At 33.1% G+C, this 21,308-nt stretch overlaps 5 protein-coding genes across 8 annotated transcripts; 2 read left to right on the top strand and 3 right to left on the bottom strand.

The window, feature by feature from the left end:
- Nucleotides 1-1,813, bottom strand: LOC121230263 (uncharacterized). The gene is made up of 2 exons (XM_041114753.1): nucleotides 1,391-1,813; nucleotides 1-479 (listed from the first exon to the last, which is right to left on the bottom strand). The coding sequence occupies exons 1-2, from the start codon at nucleotides 1,741-1,743 to the stop codon at nucleotides 347-349; spliced, it is 486 nt and encodes a 161-aa protein (XP_040970687.1). The 5' UTR covers nucleotides 1,744-1,813; the 3' UTR covers nucleotides 1-346.
- A 2,696-nt stretch (nucleotides 1,814-4,509) lies between these two features.
- Nucleotides 4,510-8,314, top strand: LOC107938908 (pentatricopeptide repeat-containing protein At1g74850, chloroplastic). The gene is made up of 3 exons (XM_016872155.2): nucleotides 4,510-5,847; nucleotides 6,595-7,663; nucleotides 8,000-8,314. The coding sequence occupies exons 1-2, from the start codon at nucleotides 4,783-4,785 to the stop codon at nucleotides 7,642-7,644; spliced, it is 2,115 nt and encodes a 704-aa protein (XP_016727644.2). The 5' UTR covers nucleotides 4,510-4,782; the 3' UTR covers nucleotides 7,645-7,663; nucleotides 8,000-8,314.
- LOC107938911 (CBS domain-containing protein CBSX3, mitochondrial) lies at nucleotides 7,685-11,206 on the bottom strand. The gene is made up of 6 exons (XM_016872163.2): nucleotides 10,119-11,206; nucleotides 9,749-10,001; nucleotides 9,564-9,645; nucleotides 8,628-8,701; nucleotides 8,180-8,255; nucleotides 7,685-8,074 (listed from the first exon to the last, which is right to left on the bottom strand). Exons 2-6 carry the CDS (start codon nucleotides 9,989-9,991, stop codon nucleotides 7,932-7,934), a joined length of 618 nt encoding a protein of 205 aa, XP_016727652.1. The 5' UTR covers nucleotides 9,992-10,001; nucleotides 10,119-11,206; the 3' UTR covers nucleotides 7,685-7,931.
- Nucleotides 11,207-11,278: 72 nt separating this feature from the next.
- Nucleotides 11,279-13,125, top strand: LOC107938909 (flocculation protein FLO11). Its single transcript, XM_041114750.1, has one exon. It carries the CDS (start codon nucleotides 11,293-11,295, stop codon nucleotides 13,123-13,125), a length of 1,833 nt encoding a protein of 610 aa, XP_040970684.1. The 5' UTR covers nucleotides 11,279-11,292.
- On the bottom strand, nucleotides 12,934-15,938 carry LOC107938910 (tubby-like F-box protein 6). Of its 4 annotated transcripts, XR_005928216.1 has the most exons (6): nucleotides 15,149-15,937; nucleotides 14,984-15,071; nucleotides 14,348-14,480; nucleotides 13,627-14,260; nucleotides 13,210-13,317; nucleotides 12,934-13,121 (listed from the first exon to the last, which is right to left on the bottom strand). XR_005928216.1 is itself a non-coding variant. In XM_041114751.1 (5 exons), exons 1-5 carry the CDS (start codon nucleotides 15,503-15,505, stop codon nucleotides 13,285-13,287), a joined length of 1,236 nt encoding a protein of 411 aa, XP_040970685.1. In that variant the 5' UTR covers nucleotides 15,506-15,938; the 3' UTR covers nucleotides 13,210-13,284. The 4 variants fall into 4 exon arrangements, 3 of the variants coding, with proteins under 3 accessions (XP_040970685.1, XP_040970686.1, XP_016727648.2); XM_041114751.1 differs by lacking the exon at nucleotides 12,934-13,121 and having other exon boundaries at nucleotides 14,348-14,471; nucleotides 15,149-15,938; XM_041114752.1 differs by lacking the exons at nucleotides 12,934-13,121; nucleotides 13,210-13,317 and having other exon boundaries at nucleotides 13,429-14,260; nucleotides 14,348-14,471; nucleotides 15,149-15,936.
- Between the last annotated feature and the right edge of the window lie 5,370 nt (nucleotides 15,939-21,308).

Below are 21,308 nucleotides of genomic sequence, written 5' to 3'. Positions count from 1 at the left end.
ACAATTATAATGACATTTTTTTTTATTCCTAAAGAAACTTACATAGCGTCAGGTGTTACACTTTACCTCTATCAATCATTAAAAAAATCAAACAATGTTTGTATGTACGTACGTATGTATGTATTTCTTACAAATATTATTACATTGAAGGCTTTTTTTTGAAAAACCAAGGTATCTTCCATATCTGCTTCATGGTCTATGAAGACTAATCCTTTCAGGATTCATAGTTGTCTTTCTCAATAACATTATTTCCAGGACTTGAACACAAATTCTCTCCTTAAAACTGCAATGTGTTTTACCCCTACATCCAACACTTATTGATAATAGTTTGATTTATAATCCCATCTTAACCAACTACAATGGGTGCAAAGGCAGGTGACAACCGCCTTGCATTCGCTGGTCCTGGTGCCATAGCTGGAGTCGAAGCCAAATTGTTTGCCTCTTTCTTTGAGTCATTGGAAGGCATTAGCCAAATGCCCCTAAAGTAGAAACAAAAATCAATTACGATATAATAAATATGAGTAAGGAACATATACATAATATTTCGAGGACGAAGTTAGGGGTAGACAAAAGTCTTGATCCTTTGGTTAAATGAAAAAAATTATAATTTCATCACTATTAAAAAAATAATAATTTAAGTCATTTTAACTCTTCTTCTTTTTTATTTCAAAATTTTATAATTTTGTTTCGATCCTTTGAAATAGAATTTTTTGCTTCACTCTTAAATATATGTTCATGTGTCGAACAATCAATCCACTTTGGTAGGTTCAACCTTGCCTAGGTCAAGCATGGACAATTTTTTTTTTTAATATTGGGCTAACTTGAACTCAAATTAAAGAATAATAATTTTGTATTTAAATTTTATATATTTAATATTTTGTAACATATGAAAAGTAAAAACAGCATCAAGTCGAGTCAATTTCAAGTTTAAACATGGAATTTTTTTGGAATCAAGACCAATGTTATAATTGGATAAGAGGTCGAATCAGTTAGATATTTAGTTCTTGGTTCAACCATATTAAAAATAAAAAATTAATATATTAAAAAATTCAAAAAATATTAAAATTAAAAAAAATCAAATGTAAACATAGAAAAAAAATCTAAAATTTTCATTAAAAAATAAACATAATTAAAAAATGATTTTTGATGGCTCTAGCTATTTTTGCTTATTGAGTTTTAACTTGATTAGCATGAGTATTGTTGTCAATGTAGAAGGACGTGGGTTCGCATGCTCTTAAATAGAGCAAAAATGATAAGAACCTATAATGGGATTATTCAAAAAAAAATCTATCTATTTTTAGTTATATGTCACTGATTGAATTGACTAAACCTTCCATTCTCTATTCTATCCGTAACCCAACTCGACCCAGAGATTTAATATAGTCTTTACCTGAGCCTGTCTGTGATCCAACCAGTCCATGATGACTTTTTCGGATTATCGGCAGACGGGCTCGGGGCAGCATCAGGGGAAAGTGTATCAACCCATGACTCTACATTCTCTTTCATGATATTGGCAGCATCTGTTCCGGAGGTCGATAAGGTATCGGCCGCACCTTTGACTTCCGTAGTAACCTTGTTTATATCAGGGGAAAACGTCCGGAACAACGAACCCTTGGCACTTTCAGCTTCATCTTCTGCAGAGCTTAACACGCTTCCGGCGAAGCCATCGAATTGGGTGAATTCTCCTTGGGTTGAAAGGACAAGACCCAAATAGAATACCACAACCAAAGCAAGCTTCGCCATGGTTTTTGAAAAAAGCTTGAAAAGGAAACAACAAGAAATGTTGAATGGAAGAGTCTCAGTTCAAATGGATGAAAATCGGGCCAACTTTATAGGTTTTTTTTTTAAGAGGAGGCGTTTGTGGCGTGTTCAATGGGCCATCTTTCACTAATTTTTGCTTTCAAATGGCCATACACGACTAAGTCGTTGGTAACTTCTCTCTCAAATAATTTTTGTGTTACTAACTTTATCTTGGAACTCTTACAAATAATATTATACTAAATTTAGGCATTAGTGTCAATTATTCTTACACAAAACTTGGAACATCGAGTTATCTATTTAAGCTCGGAGATTCTTTAAAGGGGATTTGGATAAAAAAGAAGAAGTATATTTGGATACAATAATGGGTCAAATCTAAAACACTAACTCTGGGTTTGGGTCACTTTTTTCAGAATCGAATTGGACTGGTTAGTCGAACCAAGAGCAGGCCAGAGTATTGATCCAAAATAAAGGGTTGGACCAATTGATCAGGCAATCGGTATGGATTGGTTAAACTGGGCAATAAAATCGGTCAAACCATCTTTTTCTATTTTGTAAATATATTTTTAATTTTTATGATTTTATTATTTAATTAATTGAACCAAACAAACCGATCAGATTGAGAATCGGTGGTTTAACTAATTTGACCATTGATTCAGATCTGAAAACCTTGATTTGAGTTTTTAGATTTGAGTTTTTCCATAAGAAAACGATCCATTTTAAATGGGAGCTTCAAATTTCACACCTTATTTCAAAGTTGTTTGGATCAGCAGTGATATTAGAATCGGACCAAATTGAACAATTAAATAATTAAATTAAAAATTGGTGATTTGACCGGTTGTATATATAGAATATAAAGCAAACTACCATTATCATATGGGAAGGGAGGGAGCAGACAAGGCCCTAGCCCCAAAATGTTAAAATTTCAATTAAGTTCTTTTGAAAACTATAAAAGAAAATAAACAAATACAAGATAAAAATGCTTTTTTTTTTTGTTGTCCAATATATTCATCAGAGCGAGCCCAATGACTAATCCTTCGCGTCTGGTAGACCCATTAAGAGAGTAGATACTAGCCACGAGTTTTTAAGCTACTCAATATCTAGGGTAAAAATACATTTTAACTCTTATAAAAATATATAATTTAATCATCATTTATTTTAACGGTTAACATGGTTAATAACAGAAACCATTAATGGAGGGACTTAATTGATTATTTTAATTAACAAGAGAGGCTTAATTAAATGTGAATTTAATATAATGGTTCAATTGTTTTTTTTAAACATTTTTAAGGGGGTTTTTTTTATATGTAAGCCTAAACCAAAATGTTAAAATTACGAGTTTTTTTCATGTGATGATTGGATAATTAAGGGTATTCACCGTCCAGGTATGGTCCAGGTTTTACTCTATTATTGTAATTCACTAAAAAAATTATAAGTTGTTTTTCATAGATTTGTTTTACATTTAATAGTAAACATAGTTAATTTATATTAATTCAATATAAATTTTCATGTTGTTATAAGTGTTATTGAAACTAAATTGGACACATATCAATTATAGCAGAAATCAATCGGTTTATTAGTCCAAACGAAGAGGTTGAATAAATGTTTATCGAATTGCTTGGAATAAATAAAAATCGAAAATTGAGAAAAATGACAATTGAATAGTTTGAATAGTTTTTTTTATATATATAATTTTCATGATTTTTCAATTCTTTCTTTCTTTATTTTTGTACCAACAGCAAAACCAAGAACCATCTGACTTGTTCAACCACTAATTCAATTTTAAGCTATAAGAAAAAGGTCAAATTCTACTATTAGACATTATATTTTGTGTAATTTGTGGATTTAGTATTTGTACTTTAATTTGATCAATTTTAGTTCTATTCTTTTCAAAATTTGAAATTTTAGTCCTAACCAAATGGTAGCAATTAAATCTATTTGGTTAAATTATGCTATTAATTTTATTATGTTTAAAGCTATAGATTTAGTCCATGTTCTTCGATTAAATTATTCTTAGTCACTATATTTTTTAAATTTCAAAATTTAGGTCATAATGCAAACGATTATTGGTAAATATACTAAATTTTTGTGAGGAATATATGGAAATAACAAGGTGACATAGCATTACATATGCGACAATATGTTGTACACATCAAAATTTGAAAATGACATAACATAATGAATTCTAAAAGTACCTGAGATTGAAAAAGACTAAATTAAAGTACAAGCACTAAATCCACAATTTACATAAAGCATGGTAAAAGTACTATGGGACCCTTGTATCAAGAGTCAGATTGCATTTTGCCTCACTCTAATAAAGAAATGAGCAAATTAGTCCCTATACGTTAGACCAAAGAACAATTGGTCATTTATGTTAAAATTTTCTTCTATTTGTATTGTTAAGAACTGACGTAGCTGACAGAATAATCAGGTAATAACACATGGCGTGCCATATGTATCTCATGTTAATGTACGAAGACCAATTTTAGCAATAAAAATGGATGAAAATTTAATAGAATGATCAATTTGCTCTTTGATTTAATGTACAAGGATTATTTGCTCATTCTTTGAGTAGAGGGGACAAAATCTAATCCAACTTATAGTTCAGGGGCCTCTATAGTACTTTTACCCACAAAATACATGGTCTAATTGCAGAATTTGACCTATAAAAACTGTTTTTTTTTAATAATTAATTTATATGAGATGCTTTTAATTAAAAAAAGAAAAAGAAAACCCTAATAATCTTTCCCCTTTCTTATCAGTCCCTCCACTAAACCCTTAAAATCTTAGCCGTCCATTTCAACACTCAACTTTCAGGGCAACCTATGCCTATACCCTTTTTTCTCGGCTAGTTTTCCGTTCTTATTTTCCCGAGAACCAAACAGAGTGGCTCATCTCGCTTAATTGCTTGCTTCATTTCATCACTGATCGTTTATCTCTCAGGTAATTGCACTGATATTTTGCTTGATTCTAAGTTTTTGAGGAATTCGGCATAGGGTTTTTGGTTTCAATTGCTGATTAAATATGAATTTGAAGCATCTAATTTTTAGGAAATCAATCAATCATATATCAAAATTAAGTCCAAAACCAGCTTCTACAATATCAGCCGCAATATCTACTTCCCTCCATCCAATAAGTAGTGTTCAAAGCTCTGCTTATATTAAAAACCCTAAACCCATTTCCCCTTTTATTAGACGTATTCACTTAACCAGAGAAACTAAGCTAAGTTATACTAGTGTTGAAGCAAATGTTGTGTCCAGTGATTCTGAGGATGAGGATGATGGGACTACGAAAGAGTTCTTATCTCGATTCGTTTGGATAATGAGAGGGAAGTTATCCGAAGTGTATACGGATTGTGATAAGGAGACGATTAATGGGATGCTTTTAGTTATCGTGGAGAAGGTCGTGGAAGAGATGGAGAAAGGCGGTATTCAGCGGATGGTTGGTTCGAAAGTGGCGATACCATCGCAAGATTTTAGCGAAGATTTATGGAAGACTGTATGGGAAGCGAGTAATATGGTGTTGGAGGATATGGAGAAGGCGAGGAAGAAGGAGAGAATGAAGCAGTTTTTGCAAGCTGAAGAAGTGAAAGAAAAGTGTAGGTTCGCTGGTGAAGTTGGGATTCGTGGGGATTTGTTGAGGGAGCTACGGTTTAAATGGGCGAAAGAGAAGATGGAGGAGAATGATTTTTACGAGAGTTTGCAACGTTTTAGGTCCGGAAAGCAAGAGAAGGGTGGGAATGTCTTGAAGGAACAAGCTGTTGCAGCAGAGGATACGCCCGCTATTGCTTCTCTTCCAAAAAGAAAAGGAAAGATTAAATATAAGATCTATGGACTGGATTTATCGGATCCTAAGTGGGCTGAAGTGGCTGATAAAATCCATGAGAAAGAGGAAATGCTTTGGCCTCTTGAACCGAAGCCAATATCTGGGAAGTGCAAATTGGTCATGGATAAAATCCTTTCTTTGAAAAAGGAAGATGATCCTTCACAGCTTTTGGCTGAATGGATACAACTTTTGCAACCTACTCGTGTTGACTGGATCACTTTGCTTGATAAATTGGAACGAAAAAATCCCGGCATACACTTAAAGGTATAATTTTTCTCTTGTCCACCTCATGATGTCACAATAACTTGCACCATACTTTCCTGCTGTTGCTTGATTTAAATCCCATGTTATTGATTATCAGTATCGAATTTTCTTGTCTTTGTTTATGTACGTGTGTTTTTCATCCTGTATTATTTCTTCTGAGGTCATGAAAATATGCTTTTCATTTATAGTTTTATGTTATCGTTCAAACACTCTAGGAGTTGTTTATCCCGTTATTATTTGATTTGCATCCCATATTATTGATTATCAGTATTGATTTTTTCTTGTTCTAGGTAAGATGGTGATATAGTATATCATATATATATGTATGTATGTGCATGTGTTTCATCCCGTTTTATTTCTTCCCGTGGCCATGAAAGTATGCTTTTCATCTATAGTTATATGTTATTGTTCAAACACTCTAGGAGTTGTCTATCCTGTTATTACTTGATTTACATCCCATATTATTGATTATCAGTAGGGTGATATATTATTTCATATATATGTATGTGCATGTTTTCATCTTGATTTATTTCTTCCTGAGGTCATGAAAATATGCTTTTCATTTATGGTTATACGTTATTGTTCAAACACTCTAGGAGTTGTTTATCTGCTATATTTAATTGGATGCATGATTCTCTTCTTGTCCTATTTGAATAACACATGTAAGTACGAGTATTTGCGTTGTAAAGTTTGTTACAGCGGAGCTACAGGTTCTGAACTTGCTATTATGATTTTGAATGTTTATAGGTTATGGAACTGGTTTTGGGTGAAGAGTCTTTCCAAACAAACGTTCGTGACTATACCAAACTGATCGATGCCTATGCTAAAGAGGATCGTGTAGAAGATGTTGAGAGGATCCTTAGGAAGATGGTTGAAAATGGTATGATGCCTGATAGTTTAACTATCACGGTTCTTGTTCACATGTATAGCAAGGTAGGGAACGTTGCCCGTGCTAATGATGCATTTGAAAGCTTGAGGAACTATGGCTTCCAACCGGACACGAAGATCTACAACTCAATGATGATGGCATATATCAATGCTGGTGAACCTCGACAGGGTGAGCAATTACTAAGGGAGATGGAAACAAGAGACATCAAACCCTCAGAAGAGATTTACATGGCATTGCTTCGGTCTTATGCTCGTAGAGGTGATGCTGTTGGAGCTGGACGAATTGCGAACAGCATGCAATTTGCAGGATTTCAACACAATTTGGAGTATTTTGCATTGCTCGTGGAGGCATACGGGCAAGCTGGTGACTGTGATCAAGCCAGGAGCAATTTTGACAACATGATAAAACTCGGACATAAACCGGATGATAAGTGTACCGCTAACATGATTGCTGCTTATGAGAAGAAAAATTTGTTAGATAAGGCCTTAAACCTTCTATTGGAGCTAGAGAAGGACGGTTTTGAACCCGGCATAGAAACATATACCGTTCTTGTTGATTGGTTGGGTAGATTGCGGCTGGTTGACGAAACCGAAAAGTTACTAGACAAGATTGCGGAACTAGGCGAAGTTCCTCCTTTAAAGGTTCACGTAAGCCTCTGTGATATGTACTCGAGGGCTACATCCGAGAAAAAAGCTCTTCAAGCTGTTGGAGTTTTGGAAGCTAGGAAAGATGAACTAGGTCCCAATGAGTTCGAGAGAATTATAACCGCACTTTGTGCAGGTGGATTTGTGCAAGATGCTCAAAGGATACTTCAATTGATGGAAGCTAAGGGCTTTGCTGCATCGGAACAAGTGAAATTCTCCCTATCGTCATCTCAGGTTTTCAGCCAGAAAAGACCCAAGAAATAACCTACTCGTTTTAAACCTGGTATGCTGCTATGATGTTTTATTTTAATTGTCAACCTAATTTTCTTTTGAGACCTTGAACATGGTTTTCATTTTTGATTATTGGTTGAACCATTGCAATGTTCATTTCAAGCATAAATTAGTTCTCTTATTATTAACATCCGAAATTTCATACAGTAGAAGAATCAAATTATGTCAATTATATGCAATTTTCGGTTTTATTGAACTACAATTGCATTGCATTGCATTGAAATGAAAGAAGACATCTATATTGTAGAAATGTATCTGTTCTAGTAGTATTCCCCTTTAATGAAGTCATTGAGTCGTTTCAATTCACCATTTTGTTGTTCCACCACAGCTCGTACAACGTCTACTATCGAAACCATGCCGACAATTCTCCCGTCTATCACCGGAACATGTCGTATGTGATTGTCTGAGGGATCGTTATAAAGGATGGTTGATGTTATAAAATTCAAAGGGAAAAACTATGAGTTTTGAGATTCTTAAAACACTCTGGCAATGAATAAACTAAGTTTACCTGTCATGAGTTGCATTGCTTGAAGAATGCTTGTATCAGATTTCACTGTGATTAATTTGTTCTGCTTCATAAAGGACTGGTTTTAATTGTAGCAATAACATAAATAAGTAAAAGGGATTAATATGCCCTTTGGTACTTGAGTTTTTTGTTTTTTGTTTTTCTAATTCGATGCATAAGTTCGGCTTTAATGTTTAATTTAATATCCAAATCAAATGTTTGATATGTATGCTCTACTAAAAAAACATAAGTACTTAATTGGGATTGAAAAAAGTTTAGGTACCAAATTAAACATTAAAAGTAAAAAAAATCAAGTACCAAAAAAATTAAGTACCAAAGTAAACATTGAACCTATACTCTAGTATGAAATTGGGGAAAAAAGTTTAGATATTAAATTAAACATTGAAATTAAATTCTGATATCAAAAAATGTTTGGATAGAGAGAAAATACCTCATCTGTCATGATTTCCCCCACTCTTGTGTATTTTGGTGATCTCCCTTGTCCAATAATCTTTCTCAAGTAGTCTAAGGAAAAAAAAGGGCTAAAAAGTTAGAAAATTTTATTTATAAACTCCTTGTGATGATTGAAACTTGCATGTTTATTGATTACTCGTGAATAAATATTGGATCATTAACAACATAATTGGTCAATGGTCAAGAGTAGACAGAGAGAACCGAGAACCATGTGTAAGGATTGAGAAAATATTATAGAGTTTTGAGAGACTCCAAAGCTAAAATTTATATTTAAAAGGTCTTAAAAGTAAATAATTAATTTTTAGGAAGTGTGAATAAACAGTTTTCCATTTGCCCAAAGACCTCAAATTAAATTATTAATATTTGAAAGAGAATAAAAATAAAATTTTCTTTGAGGGGTTTACCCTAGTTTCATCATTAAATAGACTTATCAATTACAATCCGAATACAAAAATTCAATTCACACAACTCTATCATGAATTGATTCAAACCCAAAATTGACTTAAATTTAAATAGTCCAAAAATGACCCAACTCAAAAAGGTTGAAACCAAAGAGGGGTTTACCCCTAGTTTCATCATTAAATGAACTTATCAATTACAATCCGAATATAAAAATTCAATTCACACAACTCTATAATGAATTGATTCAAACCCAAAATTGACTTAAATTTAAATAGTCCAAAAATGACCCAACTCAAAAAGGTTGAAACCTCACACATAAATGACCCAAATCCAAAATGACTTTGTACTCAAAATAACCAAAAATTGAAAATGACCCGAACCAAAATTAACAAAAAATTTTAAAACTCAAATTCACCCTACCTAAAGACCTATCCATTCCATCTAATTGACAGGTTTAGTCTAAAATCTAGATAGTGAGCAAAAAAATATAAACGTTACATATTTCTTTTACCTCTTTCTGTGATGATCCCTGCAATATGTAGTTGATCTCCTGGTTTTAACACCACCAATGACCCAATGTTATGTTGCGCCATCTGCAAAATTTCCCTTGTGTCATTTTAATAACAAATATTCTCCAGACCAAACCAAACCAAACCAGACCAGACAATCACAGTTAAATTGTTGTATGATACTTGCATTCTTCATGGCATCATCGACATTGTCGTTGACCCGACACCAAAGCCAAGACCCTACGTTTTCTTCGCCTTTTGTGATCAATACATCTGCTACTGTAATGTTTTCTAATCCCTTTTCCTCTGTTTCCACGGAACCGGTACGCGAGAACATGTTTTTCCGGTTATGTCCTCCCGAATTTCTTAGAATTGCTAGCTTGATTCTTTCCTGCCAGCAAGATCTTAGTCCTTGGATCAATCCTTGCATTATGTTGGCACTGTAAATCAAAGATCAGATACAAATATATGTGTCTCTCTCTCTCTCTCTATATATATATATACATTTTTAGAAGTGTATGTATAGGTTTTACATTATAATGCAGAGTTGCATATACCTTAGAAAAGCAGCTCCTTGGACAATTGACAATGAAGCAAACTAGAATATTGTTTTGATCCACTTGTCTTAAAATTTATATTTAAAGGGAATACATTACTTGATTAACAAGACAAAATAAAAGGAAAACTTTTGGTCTGCTATTATTCATTTTGTCTTTTTGAGAAGGTTCCTTTCCTTGCCTCAACCAGAAAGCTAACAATTGTTTCCATGGATTAGAGAGATAGAATAAAGTATGAAAAACAAAATATAGTATGAATCTCTTGGCTTTGTTTACATTAAGTTACAATTAGGGTTAATATAATTTTTGGCTCTTGAACTTGGCAATTAAGTTCACTTGGTATTTGTACTTTTTTTTGTCCATAAGTGAATTTGGCAACTAGGTCCATTTTGGTCATTGAACTTGGAAAAATGTTAAAGTTCGATGATGTGGCACCTAAAAGACGTGGACCTAACATGATCTCAAAGAGTCATATAATCAAACTTTAAAATTTTTCCAAGTTTAGGATAAAAAAGGACTTAGTTGTAAGTTTAGGTACCAAAGTGGACTAATAAAAAGTACAAGTATCAAAGTGAACCTAATTATGAAGTTCATGGGGCAAAAGTTGCATTAACCCTTATAATTATTAGGTCAAATCATGGTTTTAATCCTTCTACTACGCTGAAATTTGAGATTTAATCCTTTTAATTTGACATAATTTGGACCCTCCACTGTTATAATGTTATAACATTGTTAAAAGTTGCCATTAAAATGATGATAAGGATTTTGTTGTTAATAAATTTCTTATGGTAAAGATAGCTCAGATGACTTTCTTATGGTAAAAATCCACGTCACTACTATTAACAATGCTATCAATTTGGACCTATTAATAACATTAAAATAGTAGAGGGGCCAAATTATGTCATTGAAAGGGTTAAATATCAAATTTTAGCATAGTATAAGGACTGAAACCAAAATTAGACCCACATGACTCACGTGGTTGGAACTTGTAAGTATGGTTTATGCATTTAAGAAAAGAATAACAGAGACATGGAATGTAAGTAACTATGAAGGCAATAATGAGAAAACACTAGATGCTATCCCTACTAGACAAGAGAAGATAAAAAAGCTTACCTTAAGAATCCAGAATATTGCATGAAATGATTTGTCCTTTTGGAGAAGCAAGAAGAAAGCCATGTTCCAAAGGCATCATCAGACTTTGAACCTATATATGCATACCAGACATCAGATGTCAGTTATATCATTGGCAAACACCGCCCGTCTCGATTTTCAGTCGTTGTTTTCTTGTCTTCTTTTTTCTGTTTTCTCGTTGTCATATATGGCAGAACGGAGGCAACTTTTTCGTTTCCGACTCCCGTGGCTGTCAGCTGCAGCCACTTCACGTCCTACAGCTCAAACTGAAGTCCCTTCCCAACCAAGCACTACGACATCTATCCAACAGCCACCATTTCGGCCTCCAGGGATCGCACCAGTACAGACTGCTCCTATGCAGGCTCGAGTGCCAGGACAAAAGACAGAACCTCAGCCAGATGCAACATCACGTCCAGCTACTTCACGGCCAACATCAACGCCTCGACATAAAATCAGAGGTTCTTCAGTTCCACCATCAGCATCTCGTAGAGTAACAGACAAGCAAGGGATGTCTCGGCCAGTATCAGCATCTCATGGAACAATTCAAACTCAGGCTACCTCTCAAACGCGGTCACCAGCAAGGGCCATCTCTGTGCCCCCATCTCCATCTCGCATGGTTTCTCAGCCTCAATCAATAGCGCAGGCAGTCTCCAAGCAACAATCTTCATCCCGTTTGGCCTCTCAGCCAGCAGGCCAAACATCTCCACAACCCTCTTCTCCATCACTTCGAGACATGTCTGCTCCAAAAGATTCTCCAACAGCTATACAAGAAAGGTCCCAACCTCCAAGTTCTACTCAACCCCCACCATCTGCCTCTCATCAACAGACTCAACCATTTGGTGTTGCAGAAATTGCACCAATTACTGGCACAACTATGGAAACACCTTCAGCACCACTAAAGCCAAAGGAAAGAGTGGAAAGGAAGAAGGTTCAAGAAGAACACGGGAAAGCAACAGCAGAGGGTTCGACTCATGAAGAGCCAGAGCAGGGAACAATTACTAAACTCCTTGCTGCAGCAACAGATGCTGGGACAAAAACCAAAGAGCAGTTAATGGCTGCTCTGGAAACAGGAAAACGACACCAGCAGAAGCAAGATGATATGGAAATAAAGAAGACATTGAAAACCTCAAGCAATGATGAAAAACAAATCAAAACCGTGAGTTCAGCATATCCAAGAAACTTGAGCATACCAAATAAAGCTCATGAAAAGCATGTCTCTTCAAATTGGGAACAAGTTCCCCTCCAGAACGAGATCCGAGATGATGTTTGTAAGTTTGCTCATAAGCTCACCGCAGAGCAACTGGAGCTACCTACAGATGAAAAATCAATCAGTGTCGTAACACTAGCAGGAGAAAATAGAGGGGCATCTTTTCACTTAGGTTCAGAATCAAGCAAAAAGGAGGGATTAGTTCATATTCACCGGGGTTATAAGATCAACCCGGATGACAGCCCTGATGCTACCACTGATGGAGAAGAAAGCTCCAGGGGAAGGAAGCCTAATGCTTCAGTAACCAAAGAAAATCCAGCATCAACAGCATATGCCAATAATAACATACAAAGCATTAATAATTCAATTGTGTGTGAAAGTTCTGTGAATGCAAGAAATCCAGGTGTTTATCTGGAACTTATACACAATTTAGCAGAATCAACCAAGTCTAAAGCAAAGGAAGAGCATACCGAGCCAGGCAAGACTAGATTTAATATCACACCAGCAGAGAAGCGTACATATGAACCTACGGTACGAAGAAGATGCCTCAGAGGGCTTTTTGCAGAATCAAGTGACTCGGACCCTGGTAATCCCGAAAAGCCTCGACGACATGGTTGTCGCTTCAACTGTGGGGGGAAGAACAAACAAAAGGAGATGGAGGATCTCTGACCATATAAATCGCAACTTTGTAAGAATTACCTGCCAGTTTGCAGACAGCATATGCAAACAAGATATAGAGAATGATAACTATACATTGATAATAATGATGCCATATTGTCCACAGCCAAGCTCCAGATCCATAACCTTTTGTAATTTCATGATATATTGTTATGTAAAGCAAAATGCATTTTGTACTGCAATCTGCAAGTAAATACCAAGAGGGAGAAAATTTCCTCAGATATTTTTCATGACAGTAAATATAAAAGCTGCAGCATGTGATAAAGTATGTGGTAATAGGGGGAGTCTGGTAAGTGCCTTCCAAATATAAATATAGATACTAAACTTGGCATTACAGAAGCATGTAGATTGCAGAGTAATGAAGGCAGTTGCCGGTAAAATGGCTAGCCTAACGTACATCCAAGGAGAATATTTACAAATTACAACCAAAATATAATGAAACCTAGCATAATCATGCCAGTAGAGGGAACAAGAGAATTGTTATTCACATACTGGTTTTGTATCAAAGCTGCTTAAGCAGATTGCAAATGCTTGGAAGGCAGAGAGTGGATAACAATAATCCATGGTGAAAATGTCCTTGCCAATCTTCCCAAATTGCAGAATCACGTTTTCTTGTTCAGTTATTGTAACATTTTCACTAGGCTCCACAGCAGCCACCAACTGGAAATTCTTTACGGAAGCCACTGTAACTCGTCCTTTAAAATTTAAGCACCAACACTGCAACTGCTCATGCCATCTAGGAGCTTTATTTTTCAAGACTAAGGGTACATTTTGCATTGATCTAGAAGTGGACCCAACTTGTGGCCTTCTTCCTGCTGAATCTAACAAGGGAGAAGAATGCTCATCAAGGCAATTTGTAAATGCCGTAGGTGTAGGAGCAGTTCCTCCTTCTTCAATGGCGGAGACGGGGATCGAGTTCATGATACACTGCATTCTCCTTGGACCTCTAGTGCGAAGAATATTGAGCTCATAAGATATTTTGGCAGTGTTATGGTTACTTGTAGTTACCCTTGGAGCCACCTTCCCTGGATGAGTTTTTCGACACAATTCGCAACTGGAGCAGACCGTAGAATCTGTGGAAGGTTGACTGTCGAAAATGTTGAACTTGGTCCCCAGGAAATTAGACCTGTTAAAGCTTCACACTTAAATTCCACAAAAGAAGGAACCGACCAATCCTTAAGAAAGTAACAGTTCAATATATCTAAAAGCTTACCTGAGTTTTCCAACATACTTGTTACTTGATCTAGAGAAATCATCCCCAACTAAAGATATAACAAAATCAGTACCAGTGGCCCTTCTGACCCTTTTTGCTGCTAGTAACAGTTTACTCAACTCACCTGACAAAGCTTTAAATTCATAACATACTAATAAATATCAGTTATATGAACATAATACTAAGCTGAAACACAGTTTGAAGAATTTTTTAGGTAAGCCAACTCTTTTAGGAGAACTCTTCTAAGTTGCATCCGTCAAGCAGCCAATTAGACCCTTAACAATGTCAAGGTAGCTCAAGTGGTACCGTACTTGCAAGTATGTGGATTATAAGCTTTTGGTTGATGGATCGAGTCTCCCAAATTTAGGTGATTTCCATAATTATTGTTATGCGCTATACTAACATCTCTCCTCTGAGCATTGCAAGTCGTATCTACACTTAGGTGCTCTCCCTCCATGAATGTACACAGCTCTCGACAGAGGTGGGAGACAAAACGCCGACACAGGACAATAACTTGACATTGTCGGGGTTGAACCCACTGCTCAGTGGACAACACTCAATACTTCTCCCTAAGGAGTCTCCCCCTCAACAAGAATCAGAACATACATTTTCACCCAAAAAAAATAGAAAAATTACCAGGACTGAGACCCATATACAATCGAAATGTTGAAGTTGCTCTCTCCCTTCTAATAAAGCATTGAATCGGCGTATCCCTTGGTCCAGGCTTTAAAAAAAAAAAGACACCCGATTTTTTTCAATCATAACGAGCAAAAAAGAAGGTACGAATTTATTAAATTTTACCTGCTTTAAAGATATTGGGAAAGTTAAGAAGCCACAAAGCTCAGGTGTTTTAACAATGTCTTTAGTAATTTCCCTCCATGAACGACAAACTGAAGCACAAGCAACCACATCTCTCCTTCCAGGCCAACATTGTTCCCTTTGTTCTACTCTTTGAATTATATCTAAGAGTAATTCCGGAGGCAAATTTGCCCATTTCCTTTGTTCGATTTGTACAGTTGAAGAACCAGGTGAGCCAGGTGAAGAAGAGAAAGAAGCTTCTGGATTAATATGAGCTTGACCTCGACGAAGCCTATGTCTCTTCCTTGAACTTTTATTTGATATATTCCCAATCTCCCATAAAAAGCTTGTAAATGACATTTTCAAAGCTAAATTGAAATAATAGGGTCCTAAATTGTCAAAAAAAGAAAGAAAAGAGAGAAATCTTTGATACAGAAACAAAAAATTCTTCGAAAAAAGGGAAAAATATATCAAAATTTACAAAACGGAGAGACAAATTCATCGGAAAACTCGAAACGACGAGATTGAAAATGAGACGTAACACAATTTACAATCACATGAAAGAGAAAATCTCAATCTAATAATTTTACTGTTTTTTGAAACGATTAGACCAGTGGTTTGGTTGTTCGTTGTTTTCTTTTATTCCTTTCTCTAGCTCCGCCTCTCTCCATCTTCGCCGTCTCCGTCGTCACCGCTGCCGTAAGTTGCTCTGCGATTGTGAGGATTACCACACAATGACGGTTCTGCTTTTCTCTTTCAGTTTCTCTTTGATTATAATTTAAACAAAACCGGGTTTTTTGTTTTATTGTTAATTTTCCGTTAATTTTAATTGGCGGGCTTTTTATGTGTTGGTTAACTGTTTGAAATATATATTTTTAAATGTTTAAAATATAATTTATATTAATACTTATATATTTTATAATTAAATTTAAAATTTATTTTTATTATTTAATATTAATTCAGGTTAATTGAAATTCACCAAAAAGTGTTAGTTTTTTTAAACTAATCTCAACATCGGTCCATTAATAATAAATTAATATTTTAATAATTCAACTTTAAAATGTTATAAAATGGTCATTAAATTATTTAAAACTTTTTATTTAAATCATGAAACTATTAAAACCGCAACCGTCTGCACCAATCGAAAGCTCTCTTGTCGATAGGTACTGATCTATCGTATCAATCGTCAATTCATCGTTTGAAGCTCATTAGTCAAACATTTAAAAAAAATTTAACAACCCAGTGACTTACATAAAATTTTTTTAATAATTCAGCGATCATTTTGCACATATCAATCGAACCCTTAAATAGGAAAATAATGTACTTCAATACATTCAGACCCACGTCCTCTTACACTAACAACAATGCACATGCCAATCGAACTAAAACTCGATCAACAACCCATTTATAAAACTAAAAAGCTTATACATTGATGTAGTAAATAATTATTTTATATACATAAGAAAAGCATTTACCTTAAGTAATATGTTTCCAAAAGGAACTCTAATGTATAGGAAAATGATTTAGTCATGCATGCTTTGAATTATAGCAAGGAATGCCATCATTTTTTTTTCACTTTTATATAGTTAACAATATATTTAATTTATTAAATAATTTGATGCTAATCTTATTTAATCTATTTAATCAATTGAATAGATATTCCTTTGTCGGTCGAAAACAACTATATAATTTTTATACATTTTGCAGGTTGAACTGATTCCCTGTCCAATCAATTTAAGTCGATTAATTTGAGTTGGGTCATTCTAATATGTTAGTTAAAATTTTATGTCAGATCATTTCATGTTTTATCTTTTAAATTAAAAATCTATATTCGAATCATTTCAAGTTCGAGTCTTGTGATTTATACTTGGCATCGAAATTTAATTTATGTCATTCTAACTTTAAATCATTTTAAATTTAAATTATCTTCGAGTTCCGATTAATTCAATTGAAATTCGAAGTTTTTTATTATGATGAGATGGAATCAAATCATGTAGGGATTAATGTGAGGATCACAACATTAGGGTCCACTCACCAACCGGCGAAACCTAGAGGAGACCCTTGACCTGACAGCCGAAAACTGCTGGTAGTGCTTTAAAATAGTAGTGTTATACAGTATCTTTCATAGGACCTTTTTTTTTTTAATATGAATTTATGGGCTTAATAAAATGAATTTATAAAGTTGAGGGGGCAAGAAAAAGATTTCAAAATTTTAATGTGGGGTTTAGATTGTGGTGAATGCTAGCTACAAAACTGGATTCTGCATATAATTTAAAGGAATATGAAACTCAAAGTGTTCTTCCATGGCCACCAAAATAATTCCCCACCTAAACTATGGTCGAATTCTTACTTCTTATATTAGAAATTAGATTGTATTTTGTTTCCTTTATTTAAAAAATTGGTAAATTAATCTTTGTACGTTAAATTAAATAGTAAATTGATCTATCTGTAAAAAAATTTCATCTATTTAAAAATTGGTCCATGTACGTCAATACAAGACGCATGTGGCACGCCAAATGTAACTGCTTGATTCTTCTATTAGTCACGTCAGTTTTTAATAGTAGAAATGAAAGAAATTTGTAATAGAAGGGATAGGTTTAGTCTTTGATTTAACATATATGGACTAATTTACTTATTTTTTAGTAAAGAAAAAGTAATCCGATTCTCATTATAAAAACCTCTATAATACTTGAATGAATTTGAGCTAGTCACTATCAGCACATGCCTTTAAAATTTTCAAAAAAAATTGTGAGGATTAAGGAGCATTTTTTTTAATTGAAAAGTTTTAATTGACAACTTTTCAAGGACTTGATGAAAATTTTCTAAATTGGGGAATTGAGGGCACAAGGCTCCCCCTAACTCCTATTACATTAGGTTTAGATTAGGTTAGTTCAAATTAGGTCTAATCGAATTTTAAAATTTTATGATCTTTTGAGGTTAAAAGGTTGTATCTTTCAAGTCTAAATTATTCGAATTTGAGAGTTAGGTTTTCTAGTCGAATCAGAATTCAATGAGTTTGAACTATTGATTCTTTTATGATCAAATCAGGATAAGCTATAAATTTTCGTTTAAATTAATCTAATCAAATGTTCAAGTTTGGGTCTGGACAATTTCTAGCTAATTAAAGTGCTAACTTCTGTGCCTATCTGTTTGTATTGTAAAATAAGGAAAAAAGGAAACTGATTGCTTTAGTTGTGAACTTTCTAGTATTGGGATATAAGAGCATATAAATGCAGACAAGCTTTACAATGAGGTCAACTAGAAGCAAAGCAAAAATAAATAAATAAATAAATAAAGGGTTAAATTGCACACTTAGTCATTCAATTGTTAATAAGTTTTGTTTTCGTCACTCAACTCTAATATTTTCCGATTTACTAATGTTATCAGCATTTGATAATTTGGTTATTTCTTTGTTAAATCATTAACATAATGCTGACTTATCCTTATTTATTGGCATACTAACAAAGTTAGCTATCTAATTTTTACAAATTCTATCAATTTGATCTGAATTCTAAAAAAATTAATAAATTTAAGCCTCAATTTTACATATCTTATTAATTTAATCCTTATTCTAAAACATTCATAAAATATATTTATATTTATATTTTTCAATAAAAAATATTTAATTTTTTAAAAAAATGTCATGAAGTGAAATATGGAGCCCTTTTTTTACCCCCATCATGCATGATGTGTATGGTATTGCCATTTTGGTTCAATTATTAAGCAAAAGGTAATGTGACTTTTTTTTATTTACATAATAATAAATTTAGTTTTTTAATGTTTATAAATTTTATTAATTTATTTTTAATTCTAATAAAATTAATAAATTTAACTCTCAACTTTGTAAAATTGTTAATTTAGTCCCTATTTTAAAAAATTCAAAACAAAATAGATAATATTTTAAAAAATATATCATGAAGTGAGATGTGTGGAGCCCTTTTTTTCATGCAAGAAGTGTATGGCATTACCATTTTGGATGAAAATAAGTAATCTTTTTATGCAAGTTGGAAGTTTGCCAAACAAGTAGGGATGCCCACAAGGACATAAACTTGATAAGACTTGGATAAGGTTTGGGTGTTAGGGGCAACTATTTGTCTCCCATTGCAAATAAAAATGCAAATTAATGATGAAATTTTTTGGTATGTCAACCAAATTATAGTCCCTACTTTACCTAATGTGTTATGATTACAAAAGTCACCTACTTTTATTTTCAAAATTAGTGTTTGTGTCAACTTTACAAGCATAAATTAATATTGTTTTCTTTGAATGTTCATCGTCTTTTTAAAGTTAAAGCATATCTCTTCAAACATAAACTCATAAATTCTTCATATAGGAGTTCATTTCTCGAAAGTTATAAAACATATTTACTCTTTAATGTTTATTCATTTTGTCATTGAATTTTTAATTTTTTTTTGGATCACTTTAGTCCTTAACTTTCGAAGTTCAGTCAAAATTCTTTATTTTGAATGAAAAAGTTGATTGCACTATTAAAATTTTAATAGCATTGATGTGACTGTCGTGTAGCAAATTACATGTCTTTTACTCTTGACATGGATAATTTTTTTTTAAAGTTGTTAATTAAGAATAAAACGTTAGAGGCTAAATAGAGTGAATGCAAAGGGCCAAGTAGGTGCATTCCCCCTAAAAATGGAAAATTACATTTCAACCCCTTAAAATCATTAAATTATAAATTTATATATGGTAAAATTGTACTTTGACGCCTCAAGATGAAAAAAAAACACTATGTTTAATCTTTTTTAAAAATGATGAAATTATAAATTAATATGTGATAAAATTATATTTTGACTCTCAAAAATTTATAATTTAATTTCAACCCTCTTAAAAAAAATTTAGATTCGCCCCTAGAGTTAAATTTATCATTATATTTTTGTCGTAATGGTACCAAGAGTTGTGTTGTTATAAAACCTCAAAAGAATCTGTGCGGTACTCAAAAAGAATAATAACGACCCGTATTCGTGTTGTCGATGTGGAGAAATTCCGTGAAGGTCATTGTTTTGGGTTTCTTTTGATGGTGATTAAAGAACAAAAGAGAAAAAAAAGAAAGAGCAAAATATACATAAACACACACACATACATACATATAGAATATTGTAACATATGGTTGGTACTATTTTGTTGTTGCTTCAATAGCTTGTAGTGAGGCTAAATAATGTAAAATGGGGGAATTGGTACTGTTTTAAGAGAGAGTGGGTGAAAAAGAAAATGCAGAAGTTTATGCTACAAGAAAGAACCAAATTAACACAAAGTGAGGAGTTGCTTGTATTCTACCCCTATGGATAATCAATAATGTAGATAGGGACTGTTTAATTAAATATTTCCATTACTTTTTCTTTTTTCTTTTTTTATTATTCCTTTAAAACCTTTTTGTTGGGACTAAGGCTATAAAGTCTAGACCTGTTTATGGATCGAGAAATTTAATTTTTTTAACTTGAATTCGGGTTTATATTTTTCAACCTTGGCTCGTTTTACTATTCAGAAATAATATAAATATAAAAAATAATTTTGGTTAGAATATGCCGTATGTTCTTCTTTCAAAATTTTGAATTTAATTCTTTTACTTTTATTTTTAAGAATTTAATCCCTCTAATTTTTAAATTTAAAAATTCAGGTCTAATTGCTAATATTTAACATTTTTTTAAACTTTTTATTCTTATATTTTGAAATTAAAAAAAATTTAATAGTTAATAGCTATGTAACTAAAAAAATAACGTTATAATGAACCTAAATTTAACAAAAATAATTTTAACAGTGTTAACAATAATACTTGAATTTTGAAATCTAAAAATTAAGAGGATCGAATTCTTAAATGTAAAAATATAGAGATTAAATTTTAAATTTGAGAAGAATAAAAATAAAAACCGACGACATAATTTTACTATTTTTTAAACAGTTTAAATTTTAAATTCAAACTTAATTTCTTTTTAAACTTAAATCTTGACCCAACCCATGAGAACTATATTGGAACTTTTCAAATAACTATCTAAAACATTTTTATGTTTTTGGGCCTGGAACATATCAGTGTCTACTATCATTTGGTCTTCAAGGTTCTAAATAAGAGCCTAATTCACTTGTATGGGCTCAATTAAGAATTTTATATAGGGTAAAATAAGTAGAGGTGATTCAATTATAGTTTTTGTTTTCG

This window comes from Gossypium hirsutum, chromosome A06 (genome assembly GCF_007990345.1).
Source record: "Gossypium hirsutum isolate 1008001.06 chromosome A06, Gossypium_hirsutum_v2.1, whole genome shotgun sequence".
NCBI classification, from domain to species: domain Eukaryota; kingdom Viridiplantae; phylum Streptophyta; class Magnoliopsida; order Malvales; family Malvaceae; genus Gossypium; species Gossypium hirsutum.
This window is presented reverse-complemented; position numbering and strand designations above follow the sequence as displayed.

What these genes read in the sequence shown, in the direction of transcription:
- LOC121230263 (XM_041114753.1), bottom strand. Translation starts at nt 1,743, where the DNA reads ATGGCGAAGCTTGCTTTGGTTGTGGTATTCTATTTGGGTCTTGTCCTT. An exon ending in TGGATCACAGACAGGCTCAG is followed by an intron (nt 480 to 1,390) that starts GTAAAGACTATA and finishes TTTCTACTTTAG; the next exon opens with GGGCATTTGGCTAATGCCTT.
- LOC107938908 (XM_016872155.2), top strand. Translation starts at nt 4,783, where the DNA reads ATGAATTTGAAGCATCTAATTTTTAGGAAATCAATCAATCATATATCA. An exon ending in ATCCCGGCATACACTTAAAG is followed by an intron (nt 5,848 to 6,594) that starts GTATAATTTTTC and finishes GAATGTTTATAG; the next exon opens with GTTATGGAACTGGTTTTGGG.
- LOC107938911 (XM_016872163.2), bottom strand. Translation starts at nt 9,991, where the DNA reads ATGCAAGGATTGATCCAAGGACTAAGATCTTGCTGGCAGGAAAGAATC. An exon ending in TCGATGATGCCATGAAGAAT is followed by an intron (nt 9,646 to 9,748) that starts GCAAGTATCATA and finishes GAAATTTTGCAG; the next exon opens with ATGGCGCAACATAACATTGG. An exon ending in AGCAATGCAACTCATGACAG is followed by an intron (nt 8,075 to 8,179) that starts GTAAACTTAGTT and finishes ACGATCCCTCAG; the next exon opens with ACAATCACATACGACATGTT.
- LOC107938909 (XM_041114750.1), top strand. Translation starts at nt 11,293, where the DNA reads ATGTTCCAAAGGCATCATCAGACTTTGAACCTATATATGCATACCAGA.
- LOC107938910 (XM_041114751.1), bottom strand. Translation starts at nt 15,505, where the DNA reads ATGTCATTTACAAGCTTTTTATGGGAGATTGGGAATATATCAAATAAA. An exon ending in GTATATGGGTCTCAGTCCTG is followed by an intron (nt 14,472 to 14,983) that starts GTAATTTTTCTA and finishes AAGCTTTGTCAG; the next exon opens with GTGAGTTGAGTAAACTGTTA. An exon ending in GCAGCTTTGATACAAAACCA is followed by an intron (nt 13,318 to 13,626) that starts GTATGTGAATAA and finishes ATTTACTTGCAG; the next exon opens with ATTGCAGTACAAAATGCATT.